At 39.3% G+C, this 26,528-nt stretch overlaps 1 protein-coding gene across 4 annotated transcripts in view; it reads left to right on the top strand.

Annotated features, from left to right (window-relative positions):
• The window catches only part of RYR2 (ryanodine receptor 2), a 251,063-nt gene that overhangs the window by 86,797 nt on the left and 137,738 nt on the right, over positions 1 to 26,528 (top strand). For all 4 annotated transcript variants that reach the window (XM_060272866.2, XM_060272867.2, XM_060272868.2 and 1 more), the window contains exons 9-23: positions 6,144 to 6,218; positions 8,091 to 8,247; positions 9,975 to 10,139; positions 10,519 to 10,640; positions 11,619 to 11,802; positions 13,158 to 13,293; positions 15,265 to 15,360; positions 18,480 to 18,598; positions 18,777 to 18,910; positions 19,695 to 19,936; positions 20,564 to 20,756; positions 22,399 to 22,615; positions 23,228 to 23,332; positions 24,277 to 24,380; positions 25,243 to 25,326. In XM_060272866.2, coding sequence (XP_060128849.2) covers positions 6,144 to 6,218; positions 8,091 to 8,247; positions 9,975 to 10,139; positions 10,519 to 10,640; positions 11,619 to 11,802; positions 13,158 to 13,293; positions 15,265 to 15,360; positions 18,480 to 18,598; positions 18,777 to 18,910; positions 19,695 to 19,936; positions 20,564 to 20,756; positions 22,399 to 22,615; positions 23,228 to 23,332; positions 24,277 to 24,380; positions 25,243 to 25,326 — 2,133 coding nt within the window. The remainder of the gene's footprint in view (positions 1 to 6,143; positions 6,219 to 8,090; positions 8,248 to 9,974; positions 10,140 to 10,518; positions 10,641 to 11,618; positions 11,803 to 13,157; positions 13,294 to 15,264; positions 15,361 to 18,479; positions 18,599 to 18,776; positions 18,911 to 19,694; positions 19,937 to 20,563; positions 20,757 to 22,398; positions 22,616 to 23,227; positions 23,333 to 24,276; positions 24,381 to 25,242; positions 25,327 to 26,528) is intronic.

Raw genomic sequence — 26,528 nt, forward strand, 5'->3', positions numbered from 1 at the left:
TCTGCATCACCTTAAGTTTCAAGGGAAGTCCAGTGTATATAGCACATTGCAGTTTGTTTTCCCCCAGAAACAGGCATAGCTGGCATGCCAGCTGAATTAGTTTCACCACTGAAACTAGCTATGCCTCAAGAAACAGTGCTGAGTATCCCTAGACCAGGGGTTCCCAACAAAATTTTCTCGAGGACCCCTCATCGAGCCGCTATTGTGACAAGGACCCCCATTAATTCCTAATCCTAAAATTAAAAAGTGAGAGCCAAATTAAGAGTCTTTTTATATTTTATATTTATACGTTTTTTACAGTTACAACAGAGTACTCCATCAGTATACAGTTAGTTTTAATTTTCAGTTCTTAATGAGATGAACCACTTTTTAACCAACGGTCCATTTTTAACTACGCGAACTGTAGCTTCTGCGAAAAACACTTTGTTTACAAACACTACTGATTTGCAAAGAGGCAGTGCGCGCCAGGGAGGAGGGAGGGGAATGGAGAAGACAGGGTATCTGCGCAGTAGCGCAAAAATGAAGCCGACACGCGCAAAGCATCTTGGGGAGGTGAGCGTTAGTAGAATGCGCGCACTGCCTCTTTGCAAAACAGTAGTGTTTGTAAAGCGCCATCTGACGGCATACAGCAGAACTACTGCCTCTATCTAATTCTAGTTTTGCGCTAGACTCTGCTCATGCAGGAAGCGGCCAAAACAAAAAATCTGTTATCATACGAAATATATTTAATATATTTTTTATTCTAATAGCATCTTGCGGACCCCTCTGGCATAGCTCGCAGACCCCTGGGGGTCCGCGGACCACCTGTTGGGAACCACTGCCCTAGACTATGAACCTAGTCCTTCAGAGTGAGTGTGGCTTCATTTAGAACAGACCATTCACATAGGAACTGTCCACCAGCAGTACCTCTGTCTTGCCAAGATCCTGTTTCTGTTTATTGGTCCTCATTCAACCCATTACTATCCACAGGTCCTGGTTCTTTGCCAAAACAGCTTCATCTGGTTCAGATGGTGTGGAGAAATAGAGCTGAGTACAGTATCATTGGCAGATTTATTTATTGATATCATCATAAAACATCAGGGCAGTGTGTAACAGTAAAACAAAAATCACCATTAAAAACAATACATTGCATTACCCTTACCTGTTTCCCAGAACAGGTAATCAACCAGAGTGAGCAAAGCCACCTCAGTGCTAAACCTGGGCAAATAGCCAGATTGAAACTGGCCATGATAGGTCTGCTAAATATTACAATAAAATGTGTTATAATTGGGACTTGTGTTGGTTAATATGACACTGATTAAAGAGTGTTGGAAACGCCAATGAGGCAGGTTGAAGCAGCTGCCTCAGGGAACAAAAATGCAAGAGGTGGCGTCCTGCCCTTCCCACCACTTCCATTACAAATTGGAATTTGGTGGACTGAATGTTCATGTTCCAGCTGCTATCTCACGTTATCTGTTCCCTATATTTAAAATGGAAGCGATAGTTAAGTGCTTTACTGAGTTGCTGAATATAAATAGAAGTGCTATATAAATTGGTGGTTTAAAAAAATCCAGAGAGGGAATGCAATTAGTACTCTTCTCATTAAGAAGAGTGAAAATAGATTTAAGGGAATAAAAAAAGCCCCATTTCCACATGCTTATTTAACTGTACACAGGTTTCATGGATCCCACATCAGAGCTGACAAGAAATACCAGGATTGTATAAGAATGGTCTGGGCAATTTAAAATACGTGAACCCTGAATTATTTGCGGCTCAGTTATAGAATGACACCTAACAGTGATTGCTCCTTTAGTTATTGTTTTACAAATTATTTTATGCTGTCTCTATCCAAGGAAGTTTCTTTGCTGTCTGTTATTACTCATGGGTGGTTTTAATTATAGCAGTATATTTTAATAATTTTGTTGTAAGCCACCCAGGGAATGTTAATGATGGACAGCTATATGCATTTAATAAATAATAACAGCACACAAAATGGAAATGGAGCTCCATTGCAAAGCTCTATACGATCATATCTCTAATGAATATGGTAGGATGATCAGCTCACTGTTTGAGCAGTCAATGTATCTTCTGTTACTCCCACCTGTTTTTCTATCAGGGAGCAAAAATACATTTTAATTAATTTAGTTCCTGGGCTGCATTTGGTCAGACTTCTCGTTTTAGTCTTCTATAAACACAAGCTACACTTAAACCATATTATATATTTATTTATGCTCTACCTTTCCCCTGACAGGGACTCAAGGCTGATAAAAGCAGCTAAAAAACCCAATCATGAAGAAACAATTAAACATTGATAGAATTAAAACCACCTATCTACATATACCCCCCCCACCCTGATTAAAACCGGACAAATAATTCCAATAAAAACAGCACAGCACCAACCCTTTCATTAAAAGCAGTTTGAACAAGGAAGTATTCACTTGCTGGTGGGAGGAAAGCAAGGAGGGAGCCAGTCTAGCTTCTCAAGGAAGGGAGTTGCAATGTCTGGGAGTAGCCATATTTAATCCTCCCAGGACTCAAGTGACGTTTAATGGAGGGGAGGCACTTCAAAGAAGAGTAGTTTGGCAAAGTCCTCTCTGAAGTGCCTCCCCTCTATTAAAAGGGCCTGGGGGTTGGAGTGAGCTGTGAGGGGAGGAATGGGTGAGGTATAAAGGGAGGGTTGTTTTTTGGTCAGATTCAAAGTTCAAAGTGAGGAGGGGTTGGCTAGGTGTGGGAGAAGGGAAGTTGGCAAAAGAGCTGTTGGGTAGGCTGGGTTGCCAAGTGAAGCATGTGGGGTGGCAGCCCAAGTTAACAGTGCTCATATGTTAGCTTTTCTTGAATTTAAAATTGTGCTAGAATTGTGCTAGAATCCACTGACAGAAGGATTGCTTAGCTTTTAAAAAAATAAAAATGAAAAGGACAGATCCAAACCATGAGATTAAATCAAACCTAAATTGACAATAAATCCATCCCATTTTAAAAACATGCTGCTATGAGGGATAGGCAAACAATAAAGGCAGGTTTATAGGGTTCAGAAAAGCACAAGATACCACAACAAGATTTCGTCAACTGGAGTGCAAAGGTTTATCGGACTAAAATGAATTGATTTTTCTTCCAGGATACTGCATTTGGTTAATGACATAGAGGCCCTTTTCTGCCTTTCTTTGGCAGAAAAAGCCCTCGTTTATTAGATACAGGCCACCCATGTCAAAATTAATTGAAATACACTTGATTTCATAAGTCGTAATGCGTTTAGGCAACATATTTGTCTGTGTTGTCAGACAAAGATGGCTTGCTTGAAAATATTTCCAAGGTACATTCAATTCGATCAGAATTCATTTTGTCCCTCATTTCTGATGCCTAATATGCTATGCATATGTGTTTTCCTTTTTTTTTGACATCTACAGATTTCTGATTCTTTAAGAAATGTAGACTATGCAATTTTGCACTTGTGCCAACTTAGATCTAAATACACCTTGCTGAGAAGAAAAGCAAATGGGACCCTACAGTGATAAATTAATAAAGTGTATAGATTGTTTGGTACATAATTTCAATGGCACAGGCTTTGAAATATACTGCGTGGGCAGGGGGGGGAGTCATTGGCTGGGAGAGAAACAGCACAACGATTCTATCCAGGCTAGCTGCTTCAAAGCATGGATTCTTTAATGAGAGGCATGATAATTTTTTATAGGGAAAAATTGAAGAAGGTTTACAGTGGCATAAACCAAAATGTGTGTGAGCTTTAGCCCATCTTCTAAACAACAGAGTGCATGAAAAACTGCTGGTCTGTGCACACCCTGCCTTTCTGTTTTTGAAGGGGCTAAGCAACTTATCATGGGGACTCAGCTACATTCGTAACGATAAAGCGCTTTATATGCATTACAACATATGCCAACTAGATTTCCTTATATGAAGTTTACAACACGTTTAACCGAATTGCTTTTTTGATGTGTCCAGATGCAGCCTGGGTTTCTATTTGTGGGGCACTATAGTATATAGTGAAAGCAGTAGTTGTGAAGTAATGAGGCAGGATCTGATATTCCATCAGATGTAAAAAATTAGATAGCTTGATTTGCAATTCAAGCATACCTCTGGCACTAAGTTGTTACAGTACTCTCTGCAAAGTTCCTAAATGGGAATAGTAAGCTGAGAAATAGAAACATATGGGACAGTAGGTCGATAGCATTTGTGACAGCAGTAGCTATTTCATTTAAGACTGCAATAGTGAACCCAGTTGTATGTGCTCACCAGTTTAATGAATTCAGTAGGACAGACATATACATGTAAGAGGAACCATGTCTTGTCTTAGATGCCTTTTATTCAGGTCTTTTTGTTCTGTACTGATAAATAAAAACGTATGTATCTTTTTAAATTATCTGCATTGGAGTCTATTCAGTTCTCTGACAAGCTTTTCCATCATGGTTATTAATTAGTGTTAGGGGAATATAAAGTAATAATTCAATTTTTATTCCATGTAACTAATTTGTTGTTTTAATTAAATGGAATAGATTCGGTGGTCTGGGCTCCTTGTTTAGGTTTAGCCACGGGCAGGCCTTTGCATTTTCCTAATTTATATTACACAAATATGATTATTTTTTAACCACAACAGAATAAATTGGTAGAAATTTGATTGGGTCTGCTGGGGCCCCCCACACCTGTCCCAGTAGTGTAACTTCATATGTTCAGCAGAAAGGCAAGGAATACTCGTAGGAAGTTTTAAGATCAAGGACAATGTTGAATTGTCTATAGGGTTGTAGTGAATTCTGAGCAAATTACCAATTTCCGTACCCTAGTTCAGAGGTGGTTAGCCCAAGAGGTTTTTCTGTGGTCTACTAATACCCTTCATTTGTCATTTGAAGAAAAAAATATTCATGGTTCCTATAGGTCTCCTGCTGTGATGCCATGATGCCTAAAGGTTTTTTTTTACAGCTGTCAACTCCCGTTTATCCATTAAAATAATAATTTAAAAAATCTGACTACTCTCATTAGCACCTGTCGTGATGCCTAAAGGTTCTTGTGACCCCTCATTACCCACAGATTTATCCTTGAATTTTATTTGACACTCCAGCTTTTACACTCCAGCCATTTCCACTTTTCCTAAGCAAGCCATTTCCACTTTTCCTTATGATCCCTTGGAGGGCTGACAAAGGCTCAGTGTGGTTTGCTTAGTCACCCCCTTAGTCGGTTTTTGTAATAAGACAACAGTAGAGGCAAGAAGAAGTGGTTGTTTTTTGTTTTCATTGGAGATTATAGAAACAGGAATATATTTATTGGAGCTGACCTTTCATCTAAACTGCGCAGGCTTCTCAATGCCTCTCAGTTTATTACTGTCCAAACAAGAAAATAAGCATTAATTGAAACCTCCTGCATAACTATGGCAACATAGGTTTAGCTGACACTTGTTCCTGCCAAAAATGGCTTTGGTAAAGTTTCCCTATAGTACACCCTGCAGAGATATTCACGGGCTCAGCAGGTTTGATTGTGCCCCATAGCAGCTTCCTCACTCATGAGCTTTCTCCCTTTCCCTCATATTTATTCCACCTAGCAGGTTTTTCTTGGGATGCTCTTAGTTCACTTCCCACACTGTTTCCTACACAGCTTCCCCTTCCCTGGGTTGTAGGGGAACTTGCAAGGGCAACTATTTTAGTCTCTTATTTTCCTGGAAGGCAAGAGTGCTAGAATATGAACAAAACCTATCTAATATATAGTAATATGTTGTACAATAGCCATATTTGTGCACTTTTTCATTCTAAGAGGGAATATCTATGAAGAAAGGAAATGATTGAAATATTCATTTGATTAAACAGATCTCAGAGAAATAAACTGGACACTAGTTTGATGTGTTCATGCCAGCTCTACCTAACTAGTAAAGGTAGCTTACTAGCTCACCAAAATATATAATATATCTTGGAATGCAAATCTTTCAGTAGGATATCAACTGGAAAGAAGCCACAAGAGACTGGAAATGGACACCAGATTTCAAGAGAGCGGTATTGCTTTGCTTGGTGTTTAACTTTCTATTGCCTCTGGTGAAAGCAGGCTGGATCTGGGCACACTAGGATCAGCAGTTTCTCTTTGAAGAAACTAAACCAGCTCTCTCTAAAACACTATCAGCTACTTTCAGCCTTAAGATCTGGGAAACTCAGAAAATTCCTCTTGTGTTGCAGAACAGTCCATTATGAGGGTGGAGCCGTGTCGATTCATGCTCGTTCTCTTTGGCGATTGGAGACTTTGAGGGTTGCGTAAGTAAAGAACCTCTGGCATAATGCAATTCCATTATGGCAACAAATGTCCCCGCTCTTTAAAATGCAATCTTCCCTCTTGAGAAAAATATTGTGTCGATGCTGAAAGACTGTGCTGGCGATTTGGAAATGTACTTATTTACCCAAGATCATAATCTACAATTTTGCCCTGTGAAAGTTTCACATGGAATTGATTTACAATACAGTATGGGTTTGTGATGCTATTACGGTTGTCAGATAGGTGTCAGTTTCAGGCTTTTCAAAATGCTGATTTGGGACAAGTTCCACGAAAATTGATAATATTAATCAGTAAATGCCAGCAGCTGTGGGGAAAAGTTGTACTACAAAGCTGCAGCTGTTTATGTTCATGTCTTCTGATGGTAGCAGAGCCAGGCTAATGGAACAACATTTTTCTTCTTTTGGCTGTTTGGGAATTAAAATTGACCTTGAGAATTCTAGTGCAGTGAATGAGAAATAGGTTCCTTTACATTTCCCTTGTGCATTTTTAAAAGAAGTGCATTACCTTCTTACCTAGGATTGCATAGAAGCTGTTAGGTAGGTGGTCTAAATACAGTCCAGGCTAACACATATCCTTGACAGCACCTCTGAAAGCAGCTCCATCCATTGGAAGATACTTGACAGAGGAATACTTATCTAAATTCCAATTTAACTGTGATACTGAGCCATCTCCCTTTATAGATAATACAAGAAACATACAAGAAATGCCTTACAACTCTCAACAGTATCCAACTGCTCAGTTCTCATGCTGGTTATGAAACTATCGGTGCATGTTGTAGGCCAAATTGATGTCTTATGCGAGGATTGTGTATTTATTGTGACTAGGAGCCTCATTGACTTAAACGGAACTCGATGTTCTGCAGCCCCCTATTGGTAGCACAAAAGAAATGTGCTGAACTAAGGAGAAACCTTGCTATTTGCCTTTTTCAGTCTGAGATGGATGTGCAAAGTACAAATGAAAGTATGCACCTGTGAATTCAAGTTGTGTCTCCTCGGTTGTAATGAAACGATGTTGTGTGTGGGTGTGTGGAATTCTGTTCTTAGAAGAATTTAGAAGATTCTCTGAATGTGCAAGTAACAGTATCAAATCACCTGACTGGCTTTGCTGCCATGAAGCTTTTGTATACCCTGTTAAGTGTTAGGTGACATGATCATGACAGCAGATTTGTTTCTCCAGCTACTGCTACTGAGACCTCCAATGCTGAGCTCTCCGTCTCTCCTGTTGTCTTCATAAGCCACATAATTGTCTTGCTATAGTAGGCCTTTAAGGAAAAGAAGGATGCAGCCTTTACATGAAGAGATGTCTTCCACCTGTTGAAATAATTCATATTGTTTTGAAACGGGGAAATAGAACATCTTGGATGCAGCATTTCAAGCTGCCTGCACATAAATGAAATGGAGTCCACCCAGGTGTCTCCTGGGAAAGCTTCAAATCTCATTTTCATTTCAATTAGTTCTTGTGGTCTGCAAGCCATTCGCCTTGACGCAGAGCTCTCTGTGCACTCTGATGTCCACATGGGGCACTTGTGAATGCGTGCCCAAAATCTGTAATGATAGACCAATCTCTTGTCCCAAATAATTCACCTCTTGATCTGCTACCTCTTTTGAGATGAGCCTGTGGCCTTTGCTGGCAGCTAGCTTCCTGCGTGCATTAAAGTTTATTTTGCCTAAGAAATCACTGCTATGCCAATGTTCCATTTATTCTGAAAGTAGAACTAAAATGTTAATAATCGAAAATGTTGTTTTTATAAAATTGAGTTCAGATTACTTTTTAAATCATCTTTCATATTTCGTTTGACATTTAACTATGGAATTTTACATGATCTAAGAATGCAAATTTGAACTTTTTTTTAGGTGGAGTGGAAGTCACATTAGATGGGGCCAGCCATTCCGATTAAGGCATATAACAACAGGGAAGTATTTGAGCCTGATGGATGACAAGAGCCTCCTTCTAACAGACAAAGAGAAAGCTGATGTGAAATCTACAGCCTTTTGTTTTCGGTCTTCCAAGGTAGAAAACTCAAGTGCAGTGACAGATACTTTAAACTTGATGGAAACATTAACATTTCCAGTTGAACTATAATTTCTTAGCCATTAGGCTGTGCATGCTTGTAACACTCTCTCTATGAAATTAAATAGCAGTGGACCATAAAAGTTCACAAAGGTGCAAGTTTTGAAAGCAGATCTTTGATCCGGCTCCCGCAATTGTCTTTTGATTTCATTTTGTTATGTTGGGTTTTACAACTTCTGGAACACTACTGTTTGGATCTTAATACCTACATGCCTGATATATCATGCATTTGAAACAATTTCCATTTAAAGTATGCATTCATACATTTACTGTTAGTCTGTTTGTTATAAATTACTCTATATAAATTAAATCAGGCATCGGCAAACTCGGCCCTCCAGATGTTTGGGGACTGCAACTCCCATCATCCCTAGCTAACAGGACCAGTGGTCAGGTCAGGGATGATGGGAGTTGTAGTCCCAAAACATCTGGAGGGCCGAGTTTGCCTATGCCTGAGTTTAATCGTGACCCTTTTAAAGTCAGGTGTCTATTTGTATTGATGATACATAATTTCATAAGAGTTTTGAGAAACTATGTACAGTATTAATCTAGGGCTGCCAACTAATACTCAGTTGGGAGTAAATCCAGTTCGGCTTGGTGAGGACTGCACTGTTGGCTAATCTCTCCCCCCCCCTTTACAGATCTTTTTTGCACACCCATTTTAGACTTTTCACACCCCTGCCGCATTGTTCAGTAGATGGAAGCATGTCAGTGTCTCTTAATAAAAAGCTGCATTCTGTCTCTTCAGAACTGGCATCTTCTCTTTAAAACTTTTATTTAAATCTTTAGTGTTCATATAATAGCTTTAAAGTGCATTGTGTACTGGCTTTTTATTTGATGGATCTGAAAGAATCACAGCTTCAGCGCAATGTCATTAAGTTTATTAGAACTGAGTGAAGCTGAAAAAAATACTGCTAGAGCCAAACTAATTTACTATAATTTTATGTGTATGATTCAGTCCAATTTGGAGGATTCCCACAGGCTCAGTTGAATCTTGTTTCATCATCTTTATATACACATGCATATATCCCATACAGGGGGAAGGGGGGGAATCAACTGTGTGCAGGTGATGTGGATGACTGGATCATGCCTTTCAAATTTGTGCATAGTTAGTGTGCTAGAATTACTATACAGTGGTACCTCGGGTTACGTACTCAATTCGTTCCGGGGTGCAGTTTGCACCCCGAAAAGTACGCAACCTGAGTATTCATTTTGCGCATGCGCAAAAACGCGATATCGCGCTTCTGCACATGTGCAGACCGCGCACGGGGCGAAAAGCGGCGAAAAATACTTCCGGGTTTGCGAAGTACGCAACCCGAAAGTACGCAACCCGAAGCATTCGTAACCCAAGGTATGACTGCACTAGAAAACGTATAAAGTGAAATGATATAGAATCCATGCACAGAAGAATTAAAAATAAATCTGTAAGTAAAACGTTGCTTGTAATGTTGTACATATATGAAAGAAATCGAATTTATGCGTGTTTGGAGAAATGTGGTTGTATTATGGAGGATAAAAAAACACTTAAATCCAATTGAAGTAGGTGAACCTTTAGCTTGTACGCACACATGCTATCAATTTTAATACTATTTTGTATTTAGGAAAAGATATTTCACCTTTCAATTTTTTTTTAGTGTATGGGCTAATGTATTACATCTTCTTTTAAAAAGGAAAAATTGGATGTGGGTATAAGAAAAGATGTGGAAGGAATGGGAGCACCTGAAATAAAGTACGGAGACTCAGTCTGCTTCATACAGCATGTTGACACTGGATTGTGGCTCACGTACCAGTCAGTGGATGCGAAGCCTGTAAGGATGGGATCTGTGCAACGCAAGGTAAGATGTTTTACACAAAGATATCATATATTTATGTTTAATGTTATGCGAATGAAAAGGCACTGTCAGTGTGGCGTTTTCCATTTCAACTTTTCCCAAGTACTAAATGTGTTTTCCTATCAAAATAACAGTAGGCACCAAATCCTTTGGGGGCAGAATGTCATGTTAAAAAGATTACAAGGCGGCTGGTGAAACTCTATTCCCATGCCCCTACCACAATGTAGTTCAATACAACCTAAACAAGGGCTGTTTTTTTATTATTATCCAGGACTCACTGGAACTGAGCATGTAAAGCACTTTGAGCATTTGGGAAGAGTTCTGTACAAAATGATAGTTTTCTCCTGTTGTGATCCTTGTTCTTTGATTTTGTTTTTGGCAGGCTATCATGCACCACGAAGGCCATATGGATGATGGCCTAACATTGTCCAGATCTCAGCATGAAGAGTCACGTACTGCAAGAGTAATTCGTAGTACCGTCTTCCTTTTCAACAGGTTCATAAGGTACATGATGTGTTCTGGTTGAAAAAAAAATAACTAGCCTTAGCTATACCTTAGTACAGGCAGCCCCAAACTTCGGCCCTCCAGATGTTTTGGACCACAATTCCCATCATCCCTGACCACTGGTCCTCTTAGCTAGGGATCATGGGAGTTGTAGGCCAAAACATCTGGAGGGCCGCAGTTTGGGGATGCCTGCCTTAGTACATATAAGTTAAGCAAGCAAATATTCTTCCACTGTCTCCATTCCCACCCCACCCCACCCATTCATCCATTATTACCTCCTATATCAAATTTTAGACTGTATCCCCCTGGGAACAATGACTTGTCCACTTGTAGTGCATAAAGCACAATGTATACCTATGACACTATGGCCTGGTTTATGAAATACTAAGCTATGGTTTATTTGATCATCCAAACCAGGCCTTGCAACATAGTTTATAAACCACAAACCAACCATGCTCATAAACCTTGGTTAATGTTAACCATGGCTTAACTTTATGTGTAAACCTGGCCTATTTAAATTAGTGGTGACTAACCTTTGGCCCTCCAGATATTATTGAGTACAACTCCCATCACCTGGCACTGTTGAGCATGCTGACTGGGACTGTTGGGAGTTGGAGTCCAAGAGCATTTGTAGGGCCAAAGGTTGGCCACCCCTGATTTAAATTGCCATTACCATACTCGCCCTAATGGGCAGCCCAAGAAACACATGACAAAAATAAAACGTAACATCTGTAGTATAAAAAGTTAAGGGGTTTCAGCAGGAAGTTATGGGATATGCACTGATTAGAAGTGAAGCAATGTGACTACCCTGAAACCTTTGTAGGCACAAACAGAATTGAAAGTGGTATTGTATGTGACTGCCCCAATAGCATCAAGAGCACAAAAAAAAATCATGAATGCACAATAAATAGAATGTTTGGAGGGCTCCTCAGGCTGGGAACATGTCATACTTAAGAAGAGCTGTACAATTCATTTTAGGGGCCTTGATGATCTCAGCAAGAAAGCAAAGTCTTCCACAGTTGACTTACCCATTGAGTCAGTCAGCCTTAGCCTCCAGGACTTGATTGGATACTTCCATCCACCTGATGAGCATCTAGAACATGAGGACAAGCAGAACCGCTTAAGAGCACTGAAGAATCGGCAGAATCTCTTCCAGGAAGAGGTAGCAGTCTTGGTTTGCCTTTGGTGCATTACTTTTGGGACAGGTTAATAATTCTTTCAGCTTGACATAATGATTTGCATAAGGTTCTTTGAGTCAGGTTTTTGTTTGTTTGGAAACAAAACATGCCAGAAAGAAAAAATCCTTCATGTTTTGAAAAGTTTGTGGTTTTGTATCCCCTTGTATTATGTGTGTTTTTGAAGGCAAACAACTTTAGGGGAGGGCTGTGTAGGAATTTATCTGGTCATCTAATTTTGCAAATGTATGGAAGCATCCTTGTTGGGTGACAGAAGAACTGCTTGCTCGTCTCAAAGAACAGTCATAACACTAAATCATTTGGGATGTAGTCCTAAGCTATAGTTTAGCATTCAGCAACAGTGAGCTTCATGCTCACACACTCATTATGCTTCAACTGATAACTCTAGTTAATTAAGCTATGATTTGCTGAAATATGTCAGTATCATAAACTAGTTCTATCTTGGCTTGTTAACTGAGAACTCTAGTTAATTAAAGTATGATTTGTTGAAAGAAGTCAATATCATAAACTACCTTGGCTTGTTGCAGTGAGCTATAATTTAGTTTAGCACTGACATACTGCTTAATCATTAGCATTTCTCTGCATTTATTAAACTAATCTCAGTTTGTCCATTTCAAATGTAAGAAAAAAATCTCGGTTGGTAAGAACAAGAAACATACTCCTTGCAGCCATTCCAGGAGAGGCGAGTGGGTAGTTTGCAACTGTTCATAGAGTGTTAAAGTATGCTTTATGCTTTAATGCAGAGGTGGCAGACCTGTGGCTCCCCATAGGTTGCTGAACTTAGAAGTCCCATCATCTAGGACCATTGGTGATCTGTCAGGCCACCTAAACCAGACTTCTGTGACCGAAAGCTTTTCCCCCCAGAAAAAAATGGCTAATGCTTGGCAAATGCATTATTCCCAAAAATGCAGCGATTCAGGGAGTGAGAGCTGTATCAAGCTTGAACAAATACAATAATAAGAACTCTTCAGAGAAGGAATAAGGTTGTCCTCAAACAGGGCACATGTGGGCACCACAGTGGCCTTAGAAACCCCCTTAGCACCTACCAAGGCCCCTCCCATTTTTTAAATTAAAAAATTAAAGTTTTGTGGCTTTTTGGTATTTTGTGGGGTTGCTTGTTTTTAGGGGTATAGCATGATTTTTGGGTTTGTGTTTTTATTTATTTTGGGGCGATGTCAGCATTTTGCATACATATGCCTATATTGTTTTCTTTTCCCTTCTCCTTTGTTTTATTGTTTGTACCCACAAAGCTCATTGCAAGTTATATTTTCCTGTTACAACAACTTCTAATTACTTGAGATAAGCGCTATTTCTCTTGTAGGGTATGATCAACTTGGTGCTTGAATGCATTGATCGCTTACATGTATACAGCAGTGCAGCTCATTTTGCTGATGTAGCTGGGAAGGAGGCGGGAGAGACTTGGAAATCTATCCTAAACTCATTGTATGAATTACTAGGTAAGAAATGCATTTCAGAAATGGCGATTTTTGTTATCCAAACACAAAAATATGCTAATGAAACCCCATAGGGTGGAATTCAACATTGTGCTATTACAGACATTTCATCTGTGCAAGCATTCCAGCTTACCAAATAGAATGATTCCCCTTCCTCATGTGTTGTTCTGGGTTCTACGGTCCCAAACCATTTTAGGGGGTGTGGGGTGTCTGTGAGGGGATGGGGGGGGGATCCTTGTTGCACAAGCAGAAACCCTTGCTTAGGGCTTCAATTGACTGAGTTTGTTAGGTGAAGCCCATTCTATATGTTAAAAAAGTTATATAGGGTTTTCTCATAAGAGAAAATCTTTGCAGGGGATAAATCTCCAACTTGCTTAATTGAAACATCTCATGCTGAATAAAGCTTAAATACTGCCCTACAAGTGCTTTTATTCATTATTTTGGTTTGGGCCAATATTTAGGAATATTGTTCATTCAGTCCTGTTTTCCATAAGCTATAGCTAAGATGTATAGTTGATAGCAGATAGCTGATGTTTCCATTATTCATAGCCTTTAATATATACCAGATACATTATCAGAATGCAGACTGAAAGGAAATCTTTATACAAAAGAAAAGTGTTTCTATCCATGTTGTGGCTAGCCATCAATTTAATTAAAAAATAATATGTAACAAACTGATTGCATTTTCCACCCAAAGGAAAATGTTTTTAGTGATATTTGATAGTTTCATAAATATATTGCTATTGAAAAAAGTTACAAATATATTACTTCATAAGACAGTTTAATCACTCTCAGTTACTCCACAAATTAAATATAGTGCTAATATAGTTCATTTCTGTGTGGGAAGGTGAGACTTGTGAATATATAATGAATTATGTTTCCCAGTTCCATTATTAGTAATACATTTCTTCTACAATATTATTTTCTAGAGTAGCTCATAGAACTTATTTTCCTCTCCTGGCACAATAGGTCCTCAGGGAATTTCTGTGTTCCACAATTAATTGTAGAGTTTACCTGGTCTGTGGTAAAATTAGCTGCAGCTGTGATGTTTCTAAATTGGGAGTTTATTAAGATTCTTTCTTGATTGCTATTTTAGCTCTGAAGCTTGGACTGTGTAGGATGACAGAAAGATGGTTTGTCTTGGATGACGATGACGATTGCTTTTTCTTTTACATAGCTTCAAGCCATTTTGTCTGGTGATTTATACCAGGGAATAGACATGCTGTTGAAGTTGACAGATCTAGCAGTGAATTTTAGGATCTGGGCAACACTAATTTACAAGGAGAGGACAGCATTAGAAATTTCTGAATTTTTCTCCAGAATCCAAGTCAGAGAAGACTAACTGGCAGAAGGGATGCTTACAGATAAACTGATGCTGGCAGGAGTGAGGGAGAGGAAGGTATCCCATGAGGAGTGCCCAGGGCTCCCCGTGAAGGGACATTTCCCACATTAGTTCTTCAAAAGAAGCTAGTCTTAGTAAAAGTAGATGTGGGAGAGGCCTTTGGACTTGACTAAGCAGTTCGTGTAGGTCTTGATGGGGGATATTTTCCCGTTTCAATTTAATACACAGGAGTCAGGAAGGCATTCAACATACTTCCTGATGGAGCATAAGCTCCGAGGAAGGTTTGCCCAAGCAAAGTGACGTGGAAACATAATTTTGTAATGTGAGTTGGTCTTTCACCATATAGAATAAAATATAAAGTGTGTGCTATTCAGGATGGGTTGCATGGAAAACTCTGCCTATGTGGTGACAAAGTCTATGAATGTTCCACCTTTTGTAGAGATGACTTAAGGCTGCAATCCTAACCCCACTTAAATAGGAGTAAACCCCATTGATATGAAAGTATTTCCTTCTTAGTATACAAGGTTTGGATTACAGTGTAAGACATAAGGTCTGTATTAACTAATGTGATTACAATGCATATGACAGTTTGGTAAAATAAAAAAACTAATCACTCTTTTCATTCTTTTCAGCTGCTTTAATTAGAGGGAATCGTAAAAATTGTGCCCAGTTTTCTGGCTCTCTTGATTGGCTCATTAGTAGATTGGAGAGACTGGAAGCATCTTCTGGTATGTATTTTTTTAAAATCAAAACTAGACAGCCCATAAAAAAATCCCTTGCTTTCCGTGTTATGCAATTTCTTTTTGCTTGTTTGAAGCTGCTGTTCTCCAGATCTGCTGCTGTGTCTTTTTAAAAATAAAATGGCAAGCGTGTGTTAAGTTCTACTCTTTGGGTAAGAAAAAAACACGCATTGTTTTTTAAATCACAGAAGATACATGGGCAGGAATGATTTTAGACAACTTAAACTGGGATTGCTGTGGTATAGATACATGCATAATCTTGTGAATATGCAAGAGTTCTATTAATTTCAGCTGAGAATATTTAAACCGGGGGCTGCCTGTTTACACCACACTTCCTTTTCTGTAACTTCCTCTATTGCACAGAGACCACCTTGTGGTTCACTCCCCACCCCGCTCACCATATAGCAGCTACTAATGCCCCCTGGTCCATGGGGTCACGAAGAGTTGGACACAACTAAACAACAACAAGCCCCCTTTTCACACACACTCAGTTCTGAACCATCCAGCTCCTCCTATTCTGCAGCTTCCTTTGTACCTGGCCTTTCACTTCACCCTGTTCCTATGCCTCTTTCTCCCATCTCCTTTACCGACAACCCCCTGCCCAAGACACCTTGCAACAATCCTTGCAATGCAAAAGAAGCTCCGTCGAACATGTGCAGGGTGCCTTCCTCCCCCCCCCACTGTGGTGCCCCCCACCCCACGGCTGATCTTCTTAGTACACTCCATTATCATTCTCTCTTTCTCTTCCACTCGCGCCATCTCTCCGCAAGATCTCCTTCAATACATGCTCATTAGCCTCCTCCCCTCTACCTCCCGGTAAGCTGCAGTGATGTGACCAAGCAGAGTTCAGGTGAGCAGCAGCAGCACCACCAACAACCACACTTTCCACTGCTGGTTATGTCCCATTGATTCCAATGAGACTTGAAATAGCATTTTCTTGGATGATGCCTATTATTTCTTGAAAAATGGTACATTATTTTTCTTAGCATACATAGAATAAAAATATAAACTGGCAGCCATTTGAGACTTTCATATCATTTTTTGTTGTTGTTCTAAATGGTAATAACTTGCTACAAATTAGAAGCTGATTCCAGTTTGGATTATGAAGCCAAGAATGGTGGAGTGCTCTACAATTTTTTTTTAACTCAACAGAGATAATTGTATATGATTACTTCATTAAAAATGTAATTGGCCTTTGGGCTTTAAGATAAAAATCAAATGAACAGTTTAGATTTTAATTAAAGTAACAGTTTAGATTCTCCCCCACATTATCTTCTCTCAAATTAAAAGAGGAACATTTTGAAAATACTTTAATGATATGTTTGCCCTTGGGGACACTGGGTATAATTTTGGGAAATAATATAGATAAAAATGGTCTTTTTATTATAATTCAAAATTATCACACTATTTAATACTTAAATCAGTCAAACCTTTATCTGTAAATAGAATTAGTTTCAGGCAATGAGCTTATCTGTATGATAAGCAAACCACTGATGTATTTTCTGTATTTTGTTAAGAAGCATTACCCTTCTGGCAACAGGAGGAGATACAAAAAAAGTCCTGTTGGTCAACTGCTGATTGTCTCTGATTGTATCTCTGCTAAATAGGAAAACTTGCAAGTAGTGCACAAAACGAATTGCAATTGCTTTGTTGTAAAATGTAATTAGTTTGACCACTGTCAGACTTGATGATCTCAAGGATAATTTCAAATTTCTTAGCTGATAATTCTGTGAACCATCTTGTAAACAAAATGATATCTAATATAGAGAGTTTCCCCACCCCATTTATTTCCTCTTTCTGGTGGGCATGGGAAATCAGTTGATCACATGATTTGGAAGGATTACATACAACCTGTGATGTTGTATGTTCAGGCTTCTTTTTATGCCATGTTACAGCGCTGACTGTAGCAGCAACAGCTGGCAGTAATTAACTGTATGCCACATCCTTGCTCCTGCTATATTAAGAGATCTGCTAGACAATTGTGCCTGGACCTAGTGCAACTTGTCTTAATGCAGCATTGCACGAATCTTATTTAAGTTTAATGATACTTAATGGCACTGGTTGCTGCTTCATTTGGCTGGTAATTTTGGTTAATTGAGAGGTCAAAGGTGATTCAGTGCTGCATCCTACTGCTTCCTACATCTTCATTATCTCAATTTTCATGTGATTAGTTTGCTCATTTTATAGGAGCATCTTTCACACACCCCTTGTGATATGCAGAAAATGTATGACATTTTCTCTTTTCTACATACTATTACTCTTCTCCAAGAATACATCACATTGTAAGTTACAAAACATTCCCTACTGCAGCACTGGGAATCCCATAACTTACTACACCATTCCTTACATTTACATCGTTTACTTACACCTATAATTTGTGAAATTTAAATTATTTATATGCTGCTTTGCAGCTCTAAAAATGGGCTCAGATAATAGCACACTAAAACAAATTAAAACAAAACAAAACTGAGCACATAATTGTGAGGCACATTTTCCTGTAAGCTGTATTTGGGCCAATCTCTTTCTATTACCTCGACAGTGTTAGGCATTTAAAATTTTGTGGTACATTACCACAAAGAATGAAAGCTATGTCTGTATTCCATCATTGACAAAAATTACAAAAGATTACTTAAATTCCTAAATAACAAGGAGATGCAAAACTGAATTATTCCTACCCCTACTACATAGCATGTTGGCCAAAATTTGAAACTACAGAATTAGGTAGTATAAGAGCTGTTCAGATTTAATCACATATAAGCTATCAGTTAATTGTGCAGCCAATCTAAAAGAATTAAACAAAACTGTAAAGTTGTAGACTTAATTTCAGTTCCCTGCTTGTAGTGCCTATCGGCGAGATTTAAGATGAATGAAGTATTTTTATTTTATGTTTAAATTTCCATTCATAACAAGATTGATTACAGATGCCCATTCTTAATTGTGCAGTATTCACATTAATCTTGTTCTTCCTGTTTTACCATCGTCTTGTTTCATCCATATGCTATATGGATTCTTATTCCATCCATATAGCTTGTGGGAGGATATATCTTATGTATGATTGTGAGATAATTTAAACAATAAACTGGTCTTTCTTGTATTTATGTTTTTAGGCATTCTTGAGGTTTTGCACTGTGTGTTGGTGGAAAGTCCAGAAGCTTTAAATATTATTAAAGAAGGACATATTAAATCAATTATATGCCTTTTGGACAAACATGGAAGAAACCATAAGGTATGCAATGCAGATTTGGATGGAGAGTGTGGGATGAGTAGCTGGTTTATGAAATATCTCAGTGGGTGGGTTTAATATAGCAAGGGAGACTCTTTACTGTTTTACACTTGGTGTTTTTAAACAGTATCATGGGATCTGAGAACCATCTTAATCACCATCTGCATCATTTCTTTCCCAGGTGTTAGATGTTTTATGCTCTCTCTGTGTGTGCCATGGAGTAGCTGTGCGGTCTAATCAGCATTTGATCTGTGACAATCTTCTGCCAGGACGAGATCTCCTTCTCCAGACACGTCTTGTCAACCATGTGAGCAGGTAAAAAATTGACTAGAATGTGTGTGCAATCTGTATATAAAACCAAGAACAAATCAAAATGATTTTTCACATGTTGACAAATATAATGGTTGCATTCGTTAAGAGACAATCTGTTTATTCCCCCCCCCTTCTGCTAATATTTCTAAATTAAATGCAGTGTTTTTGCACCTCTTGAAGACATAACCTTTGCTCCCAGTTTCTTTTTATTGGTGATGTTTGATTTCAAAGTATGGTAGTATATTTGACCTGGATTACTGCTGTATTTTATTGTGCTGTGGATTTTAAAATAGGTTTACAATTATTTATTTTGCTGTTATTTTACTTGTGCATGACCTTGGGATGCAACATGAACACTGTTATAAAGATGTCTAATTAAAATAATATTTTATTACTATTTTACTACTATTAAATTGTATTATTATTAAAAATCCATTATATTAGAATAATTAAAATTTCAAAACTTGAATAGGGTTTTATAGAGGCAGTAGCAAATAGTCTGTATCTGCATTGCTTTTACGTATGAAATGTGTTTTTATTTGTTATATTTCTTTGAGATATTTAGTAGGATGTAGTTCATGAATTGAATGAATGAATGAATGAATGAATAAATAAATAAATGATATGCAAAAATGGAGCTAGTTGTTGGTTAATTGTTATTTTAATGACTGTTCTTCATTTGTTGTAATTTGTCTTGGGGTACAGATCCAAAGAGCAAAAGGAGGGTTTAATAATGCTTTTAAAAAACACGAAACCTTTCTGATGCATCTTTTCCCCTTGTATTCAGTATGAGACCCAATATTTTCCTTGGAATCAGTGAGGGCTCTGCTCAGTATAGAAAATGGTATTATGAGCTAATGGTTGACCATGTTGGACCGTTTACGACAGCCGAAGCTACTCACCTTCGTGTGGGCTGGGCTTCAACAGAAGGCTATTCACCCTACCCTGTGGGTGGAGAAGAATGGGGAGGAAATGGTGTTGGTGATGACCTATATTCCTATAGTTTTGATGGACTTCATCTGTGGTCAGGTAAGGCAAATAAAATACCTTAGCTTTGTTTTTAAAACACTTAGCCGTTGACTTCTTTATTTCAGCCAATATGTTTATCTACCATTCTCCAATTCGCATTTGGGGGGAAGAGCCATGGTTTTTGCAGGGCTGGGAAAGAGTTATTTCTGAAACTCTGGAGGGCCACTGCAAGTCATTGAATAGAGAACATTGGTCTAGATCAGGCATCCCCAAACTTCGGCCCTCCAGATGTTTTGGACTACAATTCCCATCTTCCCCGACCACCGGTCCTTTTAGCTAGGGATCATGGGAGTTGTAGGCCAAAACATCTGGAGGGGCGCAGCTCGGGGATGCCTGGTCTAGATGAACCACTGTTCTTTTTTTCCCTTGTTTTTATAATTAAAATTTTTATTGGATTTTTCAACATCACAAGAGCAAAAACAAAAAAATTGAAGAAAGAAATACTCCAGTGTTCTGAGTAGGTTGAAGGCAGCTTCCTGAGATTTAATACTGGTTTTCCTCATGGTTTTTTTTTTTTGTGTTAATCTGTATTGATTCTTCTTTGGCTTTGTACCAAGTTTTCTGAAAGCAGCTTTTCTTACACGAGGCTGAACTTTTGTTCTAATTATATTTACTCTTATATCCTAGGTTGTGTAGCAAGATCTGTGAATTCTCCCAACCAGCATCTGTTAAGGACTGATGATGTAATCAGCTGCTGCCTTGATCTGAGTGCTCCAAGCATTTCATTCCGGATAAATGGACAGCCAGTCCAGGGGATGTTTGAGAATTTCAATACAGATGGCCTTTTCTTTCCAGTTGTCAGCTTCTCTGCAGGGATAAAGTTAGTACTCCATCTTGTCATTTTCAGCGAATACATTGCATGTTTTCCTTGCTTATTGTCTTATTAATTTAATTTTGAAATTTCGGTTCTATGCATAGGACTTATTCTATGGGTTAAGCCAGATGTGTGATTGGATCTTCTGATTTTTCTTTTTATTAACAACTTTTCACAAATTGGATACGTATGGTGACACTATGGGTTTGATTCCTTGGGGCGGTGAATCACACCACTCAAAACCGGCTAGACTTGCACTGCTAGGAAAAAGCACATGGTACCTGTGGAAGTGGCGCAATCGCCAGCAGGTGATTTAGACCTGGGAAATGGTCTAGGAAAAAGGGGTAAACCTTTCAGCATCGTGGGCCAATCAAATTCAACCTCCTGCAACTTTATATTGTGGATCTTCTGAATTGAGGTTCCGAGAGAGAATTCCGAAAAGAGTCCTGAAGATTTAATTCACCTGTATCCATAGTTAGTTGCTTTTTCCTTTACGTAGTCTTTCTGCTCAGTCAAGCTTTGGGTTGTTATATAGTGTTATTTAGTTATATAGTGCTTTTCCTAAGAGCTCAAAGCACATGACATGTTCCTAAGAGCTCAAAGCACATGACATATATTAACTGATACATCTTTACCCAGGCCCACATGTTGTTCAGTATTAATATTCCCATCTTACAGATGAGGAACTGAGGCCAAAAGATACCTAACGCTATACAATGAGTTCATTCTGTGCCGGTTCTGCCTCATAGACTTTGCTCTTACTCACTACTACACTAGTCCAGTGATGAAGTGATGATATAATCACTGGTTTTTTTAAGTTTTAATTTTATCCAAAAGCGAGTTTGCCAAATTAATACACCCTTAAAGGTAAAGGTAAAGGTTAGGTCCAGTCGTGACCAACTCTGGGGTTGCTGCGCTCATCTTGCTCTATTGGCCGAGGGGAGCCGGCGTACAGCTTCCAGGTCATGTGGCCAACATGACAAAGCTGGTTCTGGTGAACCAGAGCAGCACACGGAAGCACTGTTTACCTTGCTGCTGGAGCCATACCTATTTATCTACTTGCACTTTGACGTGCTTTCGAACTGCTAGGTTGGCAGGAGCAGGGACCGAGCAACGGGAGCTCACCCCGTCGCGGGGATTTGAACCGTCGACCTTCTGATCGGCAAGCCCTAGGCTCTGTGGTTTAACCATAAATATTCTTCATTTATATCACATATAAAATTAATAACCTGAACTAAGCAGTAGTAACGCTAAATAGACCACAGGTAAGACAGAAAGTAGGAGAAGATAATCACAGCCTCGTGTAGATGCAGTCGCCATTAGGAGGGCCGCCTTAAGCATGTCGGGTGCCCTGGCGCCGTGGTGCGGAGATTGCTCCGGCACCCCTGCCCTGCCCCGTTTCTTGCCATGGCTGGTGGGCGGGCGCAGCATGCGGTGCGGCTGCCGCACGGCTCTGCCACACAGCCCGGCACCCTGGCACCCTGCATCACCCAGCCTTCCCCTAGAGCCGGCCTTTGCCATTAGATAAAACTAATTCACTCTGAAATAAATCCCAGATGCAGCACTTGCGAAGTGTGACTTTGAAGGAATAATTTTACTTTAGAATTGAACTAAAGGCATCAGGAATATCTGAATTGTTGTTTTATAGGGTACGTTTTTTGCTTGGAGGCCGCCATGGGGAATTTAAATTCCTTCCACCTCCAGGATATGCTCCTTGTTTTGAAGCTATTCTGCCAAAAGAGAAATTGAAAGTGGAACACAGCAGAGAATACAAACAGGATCGGAATTCCACAAGAGACCTTCTGGGCCCAAATATATCTCTATCCCAAGCAGCTTTCACTCCAGTACCTGTAGATACTAGTCAGGTAAATAGAATCTACATTAACTTTTCAACTATGGGATAAGTATGCTACATAATATTATGTTAAAATCAATAAACTTGAAAAATACCTTTTGCTTTCATTTTTTGCCTCATATTTTATTGCTTGGGAGTCTAGATATAAAGTACAATGACACTAAATCTTTGTTAATTTGTAAAGGCATTTGTTTTCACAACTTGTTCTATCTAACCAGTCATTTAAAGATAAAAAAACTCATCAAAACATCAGAAACAAAAGCAATCATCATAGCAACAGTAAAAATACAAAAAGAGGAGATGGTAGTAGTAGTTGATCTGTTTTATATTTGTTCTATGGTTCTCTTTTGTAGGCTATCTTGAAAATCTAGATTAATAAAAAAAAATTCTAAAAAAAGAGAAAAAACCTCCTCTACATTGAGAAACTCGAAGTACATTTGTTATTATGAGCAGGTTCCTTTTGTTATGTTATTTCCAGTTCAATCATTTACTACTATGTAATTAGTGAAACACATGAAAACTTTGGACAAGTAGTTTATTTCATTCTGATAAATTATCTTTCCCCCCCCTCCACTGAACTCTGTGTCATTTTATTCTAACAGATTTGCTCTTTTATCTTTAGATTGTATTACCTCCACATTTGGAAAGAATTAGAGAAAAACTAGCTGAGAATATCCACGAACTTTGGGTTATGAATAAGATTGAACTTGGATGGCAGTATGGTCCTGTACGTGCTTTTCAAATGTTGTTTTCTGTCGTTCTTCTTATTGTTTTAAAATATCAATAATGCAGAATAAGGTGGAGTAATTATATTGTACATGTTCAATGCACATGTGCATATCATTTAGAATACTTTTCTAGTAGCTGGAAATGAAGCAGAAGTTACACTTTCAGAGAACATAGATTTTGCATTAAATTTTCATTGCTGTTTTAATTGTTTTATTGTTTATTTATATACCCCTTACTTGCCAAAATGGCTTATAAGTGGTTACCCAAGTAAAAGGGTTTTATATTATTCAGAAGCATCTCTAACGCACTGTCAGGGCTGGGTCATACACAGCACTTGGAGGGTAGCCAGTCATTGTGCCAAGGAGTCTGTAGTTGAGAGCCAAGCCATGAGTCAGCTGAAGAATGAAGTTAAAGCTGAAGAGTGCACTGAATCACACAAGTGCTAGGAGGACCTTCCTGCTCTGGCAATTTCTCAGACCCAACAGGAGACTTTTGATAGTGATCTCTGTATGGCAGGGCCAAATACATGGATGGATCAATGGATCGAGTGAAGGATGAGGCCAGTTCAGAGCCTGAGAATATCGCTGCCCCATGAGATGCTTCAAACCACAGTTCTGTGTTTCACCTGCACACATAGGCAATGGATCTCAGCACCAGCTGTGATGGCTCCTGACCTATATCTGCCATAGCAAATTGCACGTTACATGACATATCTTCCAACCCTTGGCCAACAGTTATAAATACATCATTCTTATATAGTACAGTACTCAAAACTCACCATCATTGATTTCAATGGGAGAGATTTAAGCAACTCTCACATTGTAATCAATAAAAGTGCTTGACTTTAATTGGATCATTATCTAATATTTCTGACATTGGAACTAGGTCATTTGGACTTACAGTTCTAAGACAGATTTAAGCTCAGTGTTTCCTTTATTGCAGGTTAGAGATGACAACAAGCGACAGCATCCGTGTTTGGTGGAGTTTGCAAAACTGCCAGAACAAGAGCGAAATTATAATCTCCAAATGTCACTAGAAACACTGAAGTAAGTTTGTAGCTTGCTCACTGTAATCATAAGTGTCTTTATGTTTCTTCAAAAGGATTGCTTTGGGTGTATGAACTCTTAAAAAGTCTATGAGCTTTTCCTTGTATAGGAATAACAAAATGCCCATCTGTTTGGTGGGTAGTGATAAATCAATGTGATTACTTAAGTCTTCTGGTAATCTTCTCAAACAGATTTTGGTGATTTCTACATTAATAACATTGGATACTGCTCTGCTGCTTGCCTCTTTGGCAGGATCTGGTTTCTGAATTTCTTCCTTAAGATTAAGGGAAGTGGGACCGATTCAAGTGGTCTGCCCCACCCCCCACTTAATAGATCCAAATGGCTTCTAGAGAGTGGTAGGGGATGTTTTACCCCATGTTGATGATCTCTCAGCTGATTCCCTGGTGGTCTACTGGAATGCGGAGCTAACCAGGTTCAGATTCGGAAAGAGATAGACTCCACTGTGGTAGGAGGGCTGGGGCGGGAGAGTGCTGGAGCTCTGTCTAGTCAAGTTGTATAGGATCAGTTTCAACCTGTTATCTCTGAGGATGTGGGCAGGCTGCTTGGACGAGTGAAGCCATCCCCCTGCCTCCTTGCCTATACTGGCTCATAAAAGCAAGCCAGGCAGAGCTGGGCAATGGGCTCTGTGGGGTGTGGTGAATGCTTCTCTCTGTGAGTAATGTATTGTATAAATACAATCCAAAAAGGTATTTTTGAAGGGAGATACCAAAACCTGGCCCACAGGTTCTAGGAATTATTATTTTTGTCTTGCAAACCTTTCTCTCAGCAAACCTAACAGTTGTAGCTTTGCTTTTCAACATGCCAATTTAAGTTCCTATAAGTTATTGATTTTCTCCTCCAGAACACTGCTGGCGCTAGGTTGTCATGTTGGGATTGCTGATGAGCATGCTGAGGAAAAAGTGAAGCAACTAAAACTTCCAAAGAAGTAAGTTTAAAATCAGAAAATAAAATGGAAGATGTGCAGGTGTGTGTAAAGTAGGAGCCTGTCTTCTTGTCCAGTCTCACTCGTGTGTTTATCATATCACTGTACTTCCTTGAGTCAAATTGATAATCATGGGCTCTAGGGGTTCTCTTCTAAGGATAAGCAAATGCACTGATACAGTTGCAACAGTTCAGCTGTTTGGGTGGGAAGCCAAACCTTGACCTTCACTTAGATAATGCAATGACAGCAAGTGAGAGAGAGGTCAAAAAGGTGAGACGGTGGTTATCACCACAGTTCTTGAGCTCCACCAGAATGAGTTTGGGGAAGAACAGACAGAGGAGGGCATGACACAAGCAACCGCATAGGCAACCTCTGCTAGCTTCCTTAGTATCTTTTGAACTAATTGTTTTGTAGCTTCCTCTGTTCTTGGGCTCAAGGCTGGCAGTAGCAATACCATTTTACTGATGTCTCAGATTTATGATGCCAACTAAGGTGCCAATAATAATAACAATAATAATTTATTATTTATACCCCGCCCATCTGGCTGGGTTTCCCCAGCCACTCTGGGCAGCTCACAACCGAATATTAAAAACACAATACACCATTAAACATTAAAAACTTTCCTAAACAGGGCTGCCTTCAGATGTCTTTTAAAAGTAAAATAGTTGCTTATTGCCTTGACATATATAGGAGGGCGTTCCACAGGGCGGGCGCCACTACCCAGAAGGCCCTCTGCCTGGTTCCCTGTAACCTCACTTCTCGCAGTGAGGGAACCACCAGAAGGCCCTCTGCGCTGGACCTCAGTGTCTGGGCTGAACGATGGGGTTGGAGACGCTCCTTGAGGTATACATGACCGAGGCTGTGGTACTGCATGCAGCTTTCTCATCTCAACTGAGCGTGTACAGCATTTGTTGTGCAGGATATGACAAATACTTCCCACCCCCAACCCTACTGCTGTCCATTCATACTGAGAATACCCATGCTGTCATCATGGAATATGCATGCTATTGCCTCAGTTTGAGGGAGAAATCACATCCCTCATCAGCAACTGACTGAAAAGCAACTTGCCCCATTTGCTTGTCCTACTATTATTTCCCTTTCGTAGGCCTGCCAGAATACTGTGGCTGCTGTTGCTCCACATTAGTTACTGGCTGGCTCTGGTACAATGGGATGAAGATCTATACCTTCATGTGTTCCTATATTTG

Source organism: Zootoca vivipara, chromosome 3, assembly GCF_965207765.1.
Source record: "Zootoca vivipara chromosome 3, rZooViv2.hap1.1, whole genome shotgun sequence".
Taxonomy (NCBI): domain Eukaryota; kingdom Metazoa; phylum Chordata; class Lepidosauria; order Squamata; family Lacertidae; genus Zootoca; species Zootoca vivipara.